Consider the following 13,091-nt stretch of genomic DNA (forward strand, 5'->3'; position numbering starts at 1 on the left):
GGGGCGTGAGATTCCGGATGGTCCGTTTTGGGAATTAGGACATACAGAGAGCATACTTCTGTGCCCTGTTGATGATGGATGGCAGGTTCTATAGCCCCTTTGAGAAGGAGCAATTGCACCTCAACCCGGAGTAGCTTTTGATGTTGTGGGTAGAGTCTGTGTTTGCGAGGTGGCGTGGTGAGAGGTGTGGAAGTGAGCTCCAGACAATACCCACATTGGATAATATCCAACAGCCACTGGTCGGCGATGATGGTTCACCACGTGGGAAAGAACATTTGAATGCGCCCGTGATAGGTGTTTTATAGTGGGGGAAAGGAGAGGCAAGTCAGGGTTTGGTGGTGGTGGCAGATCCTCTGGGGGAGATGCCCTTACCTCTGTCTTTGGAATTGTTTTTGGTCTTCGAGCCTCCATCCCAGGGCATGCAATGAAAGGAGCTGCAGGGAGCAGGTACTTGAAGGACGCCCATAACCTTTGCCGTCTCAGTATCTTTTTGAATTTTATCTGACGTCCGGTCCAACTGCACCCCAAATACATGTTGACCATTAAACAGCATGTTAAGCAGGTTCTTTTGGCTTGAAGCAGTAGATTCGGAACCAGGCAGGCCAGCACAAAGGAACCCTCTAGCTCCCTAGCAGCAGTGCCAGCAGCATCTAATACACAGCGGATAATGGTGTTGGAAATCTGTTTCCCCTCCAAGACGATCTAATGGCCTCTTTTCCTGTACTCCTCCAGAAGATGGTGGAGGAGCTCGTCCATCTAATCCCATTGGGGTGGTCATACCCCAATGTGATTGTGCTGCCACCCCCTTACCTGCAGTCTATACATTTGCCCTCCTTATCTGGTGCACTGGCCTCACCAGTAGCATGGGAACTGGGCTGTATTGATAAACAGGGGGTCAGGTGGAAGCTGCCACAAATATAAGTGGGGTCAGTAGGGGAGGACTCATATCTTTTGTCCAGCATTGGTATAATGATTAGCACGGACAGGATCTTGAAAAATGTCAAGGGTATGGCGAAGCATTATCTTGAGCATAGGGAGGCATTGGGTGGATCGGTGGGTGGAGGAGTTAGTTTTGAAGATAAAGTTCTCCTCTAAATACTGATAAGTTCTTGGAAGGATGTTGAGGCGATGGGTGTGAGAAAGGGAGAGGGCTAGTCACCATGGTCACTTTCTCATGCTGCTTTGGTAGAGTTTTTTAAATATTAGCCCAGGGGAACCCCGGGCTGCTAGAAGCACAGCTAATGGGCATTCAGCCTCTTTAAATTTAATGGAGTTTTAACACATTTATTCAAACTTCAATGTTTTCATTTAATTCTCAAAGATAGCATATTTTACTCGTGAACATTAGTCATAAGAAATACGTATGCACATGTTTCAAAAAAGCATTCACAATCAATGTCAAACTATAAACACATGAAAATATTAACAAAACATATTTTCAATGCATGTAAAGTAATATAAACAGTTCAACAATGCTTGATATTCAAAAAAATAATAATAGTAGCCAACATCCCAATGCATTTCGGGTTACAAACAGAACCCTTCTTCAGGGGATAAATTATATGCGGTCAAAAGTTCAATCTTCCTTGAGTGAATGGTCTCTCAAAGTGAAAGTTCGACAGGATCTAAAAGACAACAGCATACCAAACTATATTAAGTTGTTTCGTATATACAATTTTATGTCAAAAACGAACATTCTGGGGTAAACACTGACGAAAAAAGCCAAAGTACGCGCCACCAAAAAGTTGACACCCGTGTCTTGCAAAACGGTTAAATGGTGTGAGATATAGAAATAACTAACCCACTGGTTCATAGAAAGAGATGAGATAAAACATGCTTCGCTCTCGAAAGTGAAAAAACGGCACCCGAAAGGTGTCATCATAAACTCATGCTTGTGACTGAATCACCGATTGACTTCTAGTGTTCGATTGTATGCCTTTAAGTAGAAAAATCCACTACAATGTGAAAATACATACACTGGTCCGAACAGCCTCACTTTCATCCGATAGCTTATCCTACGTGAATAACCCTTTCTAGCGAGGACCTAAATGGCAGAATAATAAAAACCTATTACAATTCCAGAGCAACGTGTGGAAAATGCCCATAAGAATCTAGCGTTAATACAAGTCTTACCGCCAACTTGAAGACGGGTAAACGCGCTGCTCAAAAAGGTCGCCCAGTAACAATCTGTATATTTAAAAGAAACTCGTGGTGAGTTCAAATCTATAGGGCAAACCGTCCTTCCCAAAGGGCTTTGGTAGAGTTGGCATGTCAAGGCCTTCCTCAAAGGACAGCTGGCATTTGGATAGCTGAGCAGCGGGCCCCAGAAGTCGGGTGAGGATCTGGCCCGTATAGGGATAAATGACAAAATGTCTGTATTGAGCATCGATCTCCTCTTGCAGTTTATGGAGGATCAATTCGACATCACCGAGCTGCAGTCGGTCCTGCGAGTCGGCATCGAGGGTTTCAGCTCTGTGGCCAGTTTTGATTTAGACCCAAAAGGTGTTCAACCCAATGATCTGGTCAGCGGCGAGGCAGAAGTCAGCGGCGTTGAGGATTTCTTTTTCAGAGAGCCGGAGATGGTTGTTACGTTCCAAGATGATGTATGGTGCTGACCATGGCCAGAAGGAAGTAGTGGTCTGGCTTCTTGACTCTGGTGTTTCAGAGAAGCTGTATGACCCTTGAGACGGGGCTGATTATTTTGTGAGCAGTGTCAAGGGGAGGGGTTACTGTACTTATGGTTGGATGAGCAGTTGGATGATCCTCGATCTCCAGGTCAGTGCCAAAGCGGTCTTCAGAGGAGAAAACTTCCTTGTCTACAGAGAACAGCTGTGGATGGTGTTTCCCTGCAATGTCCTCAGTGCTGAATAGGTCCAGGGTGTCATCTCTGCTATGTGACATCCTGGGAAGGTGAGCAGGACTATCGGTGGAGGCTCTTCGTGGAGCAGAAGGAAAGGCAGGTGTTGCAGGCCATCTCATGTTCCGATGAAAGACAGAAATTACAGACCTGATGAATGTCAGTTCGAGGGTAATGCGAATGGCAGCAAGGACAATAACAGAATGGCGTTCATTTCATCACCGTTGAGACATGGTGGAGAGACGTGGCAGAGACATGGAAGTAGGCCATGCAGGACGAGGTAAACGAGCTGGAGAGGCTGACCCAAAAGTCGCTTGAACGAAGCCGTTGTTGTAAACCCGACAAAAGCAAGAATTGAGACGCAAAACAGAGTAATACCAATGGAGGGAAGGGACCTGTGTAGACTAAGAAAGAGCACCTAAACTGTGTCAAACTGGAGCACATGTTTGAACCGGACGACGGAAAGAAAACAATCCAACAATGAAGTCAGTACAAAGGCGCATTACCAGCAAGAACAGTAATTGTGGCTCGTGACTCAAAAGACTTCTTCAAAGAAAAACAAATGGCACACATCCGGGCCCACCACTAGAAGACAGGAGTATGTACAGCATGTGGGTCTGCAGCCACACATTCCTCGAACTAGATACTTCTAACACATTTGAAGCAAACCAAAATTGACAGAAGAACCTTTGCAACAGCTATTCATATTGAACTCCAGGAAGACCTCAAATATACCTTATCTTTGGTGGTTTACCAGTCTTCTACAGAAAACATCCTTGTAAATCCCTACACTTCTTCACAGAAAAAAATTGAACCTCAACTTCACATCAACTCGTGGCTAAAAAGGCACTCTATCTCAGGCTCCAATGAGGTATTATGACTTGGGTACAAGATTATTTCAAACAAGCGATACAATTCCTTGTGTTATATAGACTGCACTACAGAAATACACAACCAGGAGGAATTCATAAACTACACCTAGTCCCATTAAAGCTACGTTGGCCACTAGTCACGGATAAGTGGATCCTATCTCTATAAATCTGTTTACTCTGAAATGGCCCCCCCCCATCGTCATTAGAAATATCTGTAAACTAGCCTGCATTACCCAGAAGGCACTTCACACTGTAACTCCAAATTACCTTGTCCGCAAACATCCCACCTCAGACTGCCAAGACTAACTTCAGACAGGTCAAATCACCCAAATACCACCCTCTGTGGCACCCTCGTCTACAGACCACTAGGCCACTGGGCTTCCTTCACCAACCTCTACTTTATTGCGGCCCAGGCCCTTGCAGCCACCAACTACACCCTACTCTGCGACCTCAACTTCCACCTGAACAACCCCAGCAACCAGAACACCTCATCCCTCCTAGAGAACCTCACCAACGTAGGACTCAAGCAGCTAGTTACCTTGCTCACACACAGCAAGACAAATGCTCGACCCAGTCTTTACCGCATGAGACAGCATCATTTTCAGCCATACCACCAAACTCCTCTGGACTGAACACCACCATTTATTTCTCCTTCATCAAACCAACTTACATCACCACACCCACCGCATCTCCTGCAGAAGCTGTAACAAAGTCAATGAAGAACATCTCACCACCTTCCTCCACAGAACCCTGCCACTGGCTTCCACAGATATCAACACCGCAGCACACAACTTCCATCATTGGATCGCCAACTGCTCCGACACCCTGGCTCTCCTCAAGAAACCCCGGCAAACAACACGTCAAAAAAGCAAGCTGGTTCACCACTGCCCTCCAAGAGTCCAGAAGCACCTGTAGATGGCTTAAGAGATGGAGGAACAACAAAACCCAGGAAGCCCACTCCGCCTTCAAAGCAGCCACCAAAGCACACCACCACCTCATCAAAACCACAAAGACAGAATCAACACCAGCGCACACACAAGCAAAGAACTATTCGCATCATTAAAGAGTTTGCCAAGCCCAACAGCGAGACCACAGGCGGCCCACCCTCACGAGCCCTCTGTAGCAAACTCTGTACCTTCTTCCACCACAAGATCATGCAGATCTACGACAGCTTTGACGCCCAAACCATCCGACCACCCCCACCGCCACAGCAACCAACACCGCCGCCTCCCAGCAGACCTTGCTCAACTGGATCCCGCTCACCATGGATGAAACCCTCAGACCATGAAGAGCATTCACTCCAGAGCACCATCAGAACCCTGTCTCCACCACATTTTCCACAGAGCGCCACTACACCCGAGCTACGCGGCACCATCAACTGCTCCATCAAAACCGCCACCTTCCCTCTTCGCATCATTAAAGAGTTTCCCAAGCCCAACAGCGAGACCACAGGCGGCCAATCCATCACAAGACCTCTGTAGCAAACTCTGCACCTTCTTCCACCACAAGATCATGCAGATCTACGACAGCTTTGACGCCCAAACCATCCGACCACCCCCACCGCCACAGCAACCAACACTGCCGCCTCCCAGCAGACCCTGTTCAACTGGATCCTGCTCACCATGGATGAAACCCTCAGACCATGAAGAGCATTCACTCCAGAGCCCCATCTGATCCCTGTCTCCACCACATCTTCACCTCAAAAAAGAGAGCGTTCCTCAAAGAAACCAGAAAGGAATGGGTAATGCAAACAGTAGACAAAATAGATTTCCTTTCTGTGTTGTACAGTTACTTACTATAGCAGCCTCACTGCAGTAGTTTTTCGACTGCAGTGAGGACGCAAGATTCTGAACACGAAGGTGCCCAATATTCCTACAGTGAATACAGGAGGGGCAGTAATTTGATTAAGGTTTACCAATCATATGAAAGCGATTTGATCTACGCTTCGACAATCGGAATGACCATCATGAAATATCCGCTGTTTAATAAGTAACACTGGGCATTAATGTAAAGATATTGCCCCCCACAGAGCTTGCGAGAAGGGAAGGAGAAGGCCCTTGACTGTACAAATGAGAGCCTTAGCGTTGGCAACTCACATGGAAGATGCTATGTTTTTAACTGTCTGTCCTGAAGAAGGTGTATAAAAAGCATAAAAGACACCGAAAAGCGTCGACAAGAGGACTATTGTTTTATCTCTGTCAAAAAATAGCAAGTATAGATTGAATCAATATTGTTTGAATCAACTATAAGTGACGACTGTGTTATTGATATTACCTGATGTATTTACCATTATTGAAAAAATACAAGTATTTTAATAAAATCAACAAACGAACCTTATTTTGCATTTTTGTCCAGAGTTGTGTCATGTTATAAACTAGACGGTCTTGTTATCACTATAGTAAGTAACTGAACAACACAGAAAGGAAATCTATTTTGTCTACTGTCCACCACATCTTCCAGAGCGCCACTACACCCGAGCACCATCAACTGCTCCATCAAAACCGCCACCTTCCCTCATGGCTGGAAGCATGCAGAGATCAACCCCCTGCTAAAGATGCATTCTGCGGACCCCACGGACCTTAAGAGTTTCAGACTCATCTCACTGCTCCCCTTCCCAGCCAAGGTCATAAAAAAAACATCAAAGCCCAGCCTGCCGAGTTCATCAAAGCCAACCATGCCCTGGATATCTGCTAATCCAGCTTCTGGAGCAACCACAGCACAGAGACTGCCATCCTCAACACTACCGATGACATCCGCTCCCTCCTCAACCATGGCAAAACCTCAGTTCTCATCCTCCTGGATCTCTTGGCGGTCTTCGACAAAGTCCCCCCACTGCACCCTAAGCACAAGACCACAATGCTGGCATCTGCGACAAAGCCCTGGGCTGGATCGGCTCCTTCTTCTTTGGCCGAACACAGTGGATCAGACTACCACTGTACCTCTGAGAACTCTCAGAGATCCCCTCTGGAGTGCCCTAGGGCTATTCCCGAGCCCCACCCTTTTTGTTTACATAGTCCCACTTGCAACCTTTATCAGAAACCACAGACTCAACATAGTCTCCTCAGGAAACAACACCCAGCTTAGCCTCTCCCTCACCAACGAACCCACAGTCCCCAAGAACAGCGTCCATGAAGGGAGGGATGAAAGCCATTGCATCCTGGAAGAGAGACATCTGCCTAAAGCTCAACTCAGACAAGACAGAAGTCACCCCTCCTTTGGAACGCATCCTGGCCGGCTGCTGCACTGGGAACACCCCCACACCCACGGACCACGTACGCAACCTCTGCATCATACTGTACTCCACGCTCACCAGGAACCGCCAGATCAACTCTGTCTCCTTGTCATGTTTCAACACGCTGCGCCTGCTCCGAAAGACCTTCAGATGATTCTCCCCCGAATCCAGGTCAACAGTCACCCAGTCCTTATCAGCAGCAGACTACTACAGCAACGCAGTATACGCCAGTGTCACCCAGAAACTCCTCCGGAAGCTCCAGAACATTCAAAACACCACAACCAGACTGGTCCAAAACATCACCCACCGCTGCCACATCACACAAAACCAGCGTGAACTCCACTGGCTTCCAGTTGACAAAAAAATAACCTTCAAGCTCCTCACCAACGCATACAAGGCCCTCCACTGCCTCCCATTCCACGCACCCAATGGACCCCTCCGCTCCGCACAGCCGTCACTGGCCACTGTCCCACGGATTCGAAGGATCCTTCTCCTACCTCACCACCAAGACCTGGAACACCATGCCACTCTGCATCAGGCAATCCCGTTTTTTGGCCCAATGCAGGAGGGACCTTAAGACCGGACTCTTTGAATGAACCCAGTACCAGACGGATCAGCAGCCCCCCTCCCACCCCCCAAGCCCCTGTAAACTCTCACAGGTGTGTAGCAGCGCTTTACAAGCCCCTGATTGATTGATTCTACTTGAAATCTCATTCTTCAAGAAGTGAAGGATACTACAGCAGTTATTCTCTGGTAATCTGCAACTCCATCCTACTACCCAGCAGGGCAACCTTTTCCAATGATGCCTTAAAAAAAACTAAAATGTATATTTTCCCAATGACACGTTATGCTTCCAGAGTATCATGACTGTGCAAAGTACAACGTATTCCAGAAAGTCCTCTTTACAGTAACTACCAGTAAAGCTGTAAATAACTTTGATATATGTCCCTGTGTTTACAGAGTGATTATTTATTTGCATGTATGTGGACTACACTAAGTCATCCATATATGTACTTATATTATGTGATACTGTGCGACCTTAATTCTTTTACAGTATACATCCTTCATGTAAACTACAACTTACCTTTAAAGTAGCATACTCGGTTTCCCCTTTTTTATCTTTATTTTCTATGTTTTATGTAGCGAACACTCTGGTAAACAGTATCTTGCAACATTATCTTACGTGAAACGCTTGGTCTCTCACTGTGCCTGGTCAGTGATTCATAAAACTATTGATAAATAAGTGTAACAGACGAAAATGAATAATCTACAACACTCACAGGTTTGACGGTGTTCACCAATACTTTTTAAGCAGTTTTCCACCAGAAACACGCTTGTTGATTTACTTCAGCTAAGACCAACAGACAATCAATTTACAAGGATCTCTAAAATGAACTAAAATCCTCAGACAAATGTTGAAGAGGGTGTAGGATAAGGAGTTTCTCTTATGAGGATATATTTCTGAGTGGAGTAAAAAGAAAATAAATATTTTTCAAGTGCACACGCAAACTCGTCACATTTGTTCCTGCAAAAATGTACTTTTGTTGTATATCTATGTGTGAAATTGATTACGTATATGATAATTGTAGGAAATCTGCGGCATACGCAGAATTCTAGGGCTGTTTCCTTATATTTTGCGAAATCTCGACAAGTAGGACATATACTCCAAATGTAGGCCTAAGCCTGTGTTGGCACAGTTTCAACTATGTTTTGGGAGGCTTTGTGACTCATGCCATTGTGAAGAACTGTGACTTGAAACACCGGGCAAACTGGCAAGTAGGCTGTAAAGACGACTATATTTGCACCTGGGGTTGACAATTCCCATGGTGGTGGGCTGGTCAAGCAACAACAATTCTTCATAAATTCTGGACTGCAATTCCTTCTGGCCACTGTAGCTACAAATGGATGCTCCTGAGTAACACAGCCAAAGCTGTTTTTAAAGTATATGAGAATAGACCTATCAGGGTTTCCAAGTCCATACATAAGTAGCTCATCCAGTCCAAGTTTCGTCATGCGTTCTGGAACTTCCAGTCCTGTTTGCCCCATTAAAAAAGAATTGTAAGTCCCAGAATGCATAGAAAATGGAAACTACATCTCTGTATGAATATCACATTTATAATATTTAGGAGCCAAAAAGTTAATCTTCTGAATGTCAATGTTCCACAATGGCAAAGGGGAGAAAACATAACATTGGTACAGCAATAAAACAAGACCATAATGTTGTCTGGTAATGTAGTGCACCAATTCCAGGAGCCTGTATTTCATCATTTGGTTACCAGTTCGAATCACTGCAGGTCTAGTCGTTGTTTCTTCCTTTCAAGATCAACATGAGCACAATTGCGTTGACCTTCAATAAACATCCATTACCAGCACCAAGAAATCATTTTGGTGTGGAAAGTTCTCTTTGCAAAACAGCATTTTATTATGTTAATTTAAAACTCATTTAGAGCTTCATAGTTAATAAACGATGGAGACAATATGGAAAATTTGTTTGCTTCACTATGACATGCTGGAGTACAATTCCAGAAAATGCAACCATAAATTATATGCAAGAGTGGATATAATGTTGCATCAAATCCCAGCCTATGGAATAGTATAAAAGCCTTAAAGTGCGGTCTATGTCCAAAAAAGGTCATTTTAATCAGATTGACGCTCTCCTTTTCACAGAAAGTGTGCTGTACATATATTGGATATTGAACAAGGTAATTATATAATTTTGGAAAGGGCTGCTGCTCTCCTCCCAGTGTTCTGGAACAGCGCTCGTATCAAACTCTTGATCTCGACGGGGGAAAACTCAACGGCAAGTGGTCCGTGGCCATCGGTCCACCTACAAGATACATGTATATTATTTAGCAGAAAGTAAACAACTACATTTAAATTCAAACTCAAAAAGAGCACACAAAACCAGTTCGAGCCCAGTTAATTTGCTAATTTAACCCACAGATTTGATTTCACCAGTAGAATGTAAAACAGATTGATCAGTTACTTCTCGCTTCTTCCACTAGCCACGGTATAAACATGAGTCATAGTAAAAATGAACAGGGATTTATGTACATTGGCTGTACAGCCCTCAGCTTGAAAAACGTGCAGAAAATGAGAGTAGTAAGAAAGCTCACAAATTCCACAACAACATCCCTCAATATAATGGAGCCATACGTCATCCAGCTGCCCCAACCCATTACTGCCTCACAGCATGACTTCCCTGGAACGCTTAAATCGTAGGAAATGTACTCATTCAACACCTCTAACCAGACACAGCAGACCCTGATCTCCTTGACATAAAGCAATTTGAATTCCACTTCCCCCTCCGACCCCCAACTCACCCCCCAACTCACCCTTAACCACCCCACTCTACCCTCCTCCCAGATAGTACTGAAATATCACTTCCCACTGTTTGGGATGGAATGCTTCAGAATGAAGTCTTGGTCTCTACTAAATGATTTGTCAACTTCCTTTAATATGATGCACTACAATAGCTTCTTTTACTGACCACTCAGCAGTAAACATACTCAAATTATTCAATTCCTTCCGTGCACACAAGAGCCAGAATACAGGTTTGTGTAGGTGGTCATGTGTGAAGTCCTCAAGGTTTACCCCCTACAACATTTAGGTCATTCCCCTCATGCACCACCTCAGATCACAAAACCACTTGTACATTTGTGATATCCAAATAAATTAGCATGCATGTAACCGGAGACAAAGTCAAATTCTTGGCTGTATTCAATGGTAAGAAAACTATAGTTCTTGGAATAGCCAAAGTAACTTTAATCTAAATGTGTTGCAAACTGACATAAAAGTCCTCAATCAAATCTTATTACTCACGGAAATGGGACATGCTTGCCTACATTCCCATTTATTTCCACATCTTGACTTTGATGAGAACTTTTTCTCCAAATATACTGGTGAAGGCCTTCTTGCACCAGATTATTTGTAGACACATTTCCCAGTAGACACATTTCCCATCAAAGTCAAGGTACAGCAATTTAGGGATTAACTGGAACAGACACCAGCATCAACACACCAAGTAGAAGCAATTCTGCAATCAGTTCTTCTAGTTTTGGAAAACAACACAGGTTAGATTTGACATTAGCTTGCCCCTGAAACATGACATTGCTGTCCAGATTTAATGGCTTCGCCCCCATCCATGGAATCCAAGACATCCTTCAAGATTCTGTGTCTCTCACGCAAATTGATTAGAAGGCTGTACACCCATTTTCCTGAGGTAAACATCCAACACTACCAGCCCTTCCTCTCACAATGCTCATAGAAATCAAACATCTAATGATGTCCTAAAAACAAATAAAGGGGTACTAATGGTAGCCACCTCAAAAAAATCCACAACCTAGACATCTGAAATACACTCAACGTCCTACTGTTCACAACATAAATAGAAACTCACCCATTCCGAAACCCACAACCCACCAAGCTGCTTTTCTGAAAGGCTATAAGATATGAAGTTAAATAACCCGTTTTGCCACGAAAGAAGTCAGCACGATAACTCAGTCACCTGTCAACCAAGAAACCTTTTTCCAATTGCCTCCGCTAAAAAGGCCATGGCACCGAAATTTTGATTGCCTGATAAGCACAATATTTATTTAGGTCTGACTCAACACCTCAGCTGTCTGCCAAACTCATTTTAACAGAGTCCTAAAAAATATAGAAATAATAGGGTATTGGGTCCAATCAGATTAGTAACTCTCTCTAAAGTGTTGCTATGGGCTACTTGGCGTACCATACTACAGTTTAGGCAGTGCGTCCATTAGAATGTACAAAGGATTATTTTACACTAGAACATTACACTCAGTTGCACTGTTTGTCATATTCAATTATTTTTCTTTTATACACATTCTCTATAGAAGGCAATCACGTTTTCTACATTTTAGCCCCAGCAATGGCAAAAACAAAATAGCTGTATTTAATGTGCAAATAGCAGATGTGAATGCTTGCGTTTACAGGATATACCACGGGGCGGTGAATGCACAGGTCCTCTTAATGTAAGACGTGGTGTGCGGCAAGGTTGCGTCCTCGCCCCCTTTCTCTTTACCTTATATAAACGACCTTGAAAAGGTTTTGGTGAAAGAATGTAATGACCTGCCTGTGGTTGGTAAACGCCCTATTCCTGCATTGTTATATGCTGATGATGCGGTTCTAATGGCCCGCACACCACTAGGACTCCAAAGAGTGGTATCCAGCTTTTCAAAGTTTATGACAGATGGGGTCTTACAATTAATTCAACCAAAACATTAATTGTGGAGCTGGATGTATTAAGACCAGATCAATTCTTATTGAGGAAAAAAGGGATCGAAAATACCAAGATATTCTCTTATTTAGGAATTTTATTTGATCGTACGGGGTCATGGGTGCAGGCTGTAAAAACAAGGAGATTACTGTACATAAAAACTCTTACTGCACTCGTAAATTTTAGTAGGAAACTAGGCAGACGCCCCACGGTGAAACTAATGAATATTTAGAAGGCAAAAAGTGTTACTGTAGCTTCATATGGAGCGGGTATTTGGGGGTATGAGGATGTAAGTTCCCTTCAGGTAGCTGAAAATACATTTTTTAGAGTTTAATTAATGATCCCTAATGGTACCTCTTCTTTCATATGCCACACAGAACTAGGTTTGCCATATTTGGAAGACATCCTAAAAATTCAGCCGGTACTGTTGTGGCATAGGATATGGACAACAGAGGAAACAAAGTTCAATCGTGGGATCCTATCAGATTGTGCGGGCCTTGATGGAGTGGCGAACATTAGATGGCTGTCTTATGTTAAAATGTTTCTATACAATTTAGGTGATCGAGAATTTTATGATGATCCGCCCACTTTGGTAAGGTACTCTGGGAAAGATTTTAAGAATGAATGCTTGTGCTATCTGAGTGAACAGAGACTAAATGTCTAATTGAGTAAGGTACAAGCACACAACCTTACATTAACAACGTTTAAAATGCAGCCATACCTATGCCTTATAACTAACGACTACGATAAATTCTTATGGATGCGCTTTCACATCGGGACTCTGTATAGATCCTTAAGTTTCCCAACTGTTAATGACTGGCCAAAACAGCTATGTAAATGCCCATGTGACGACATTTCTGATCAGTCCACTATACATGTCCTAATTTCTGT

General features: G+C 43.9%; 1 protein-coding gene across 1 annotated transcript in view; it reads right to left on the bottom strand.

Moving 5' to 3' along the window:
* Window positions 1–9,062: 9,062 nt before the first annotated feature.
* ZW10 (zw10 kinetochore protein) overlaps window positions 9,063–13,091 on the bottom strand; it is a 235,790-nt gene continuing 231,761 nt past the window's right edge. Inside the window, exon 16 of the mRNA XM_086957379.1 lies at window positions 9,063–9,788. Coding sequence (XP_086813505.1) covers window positions 9,668–9,788 — 121 coding nt within the window. The 3' untranslated portion in view covers window positions 9,063–9,667. The remainder of the gene's footprint in view (window positions 9,789–13,091) is intronic.

Source organism: Lissotriton vulgaris, chromosome 2_1, assembly GCF_964263255.1.
Source record: "Lissotriton vulgaris chromosome 2_1, aLisVul1.2, whole genome shotgun sequence".
Lineage (NCBI taxonomy): Eukaryota > Metazoa > Chordata > Amphibia > Caudata > Salamandridae > Lissotriton > Lissotriton vulgaris.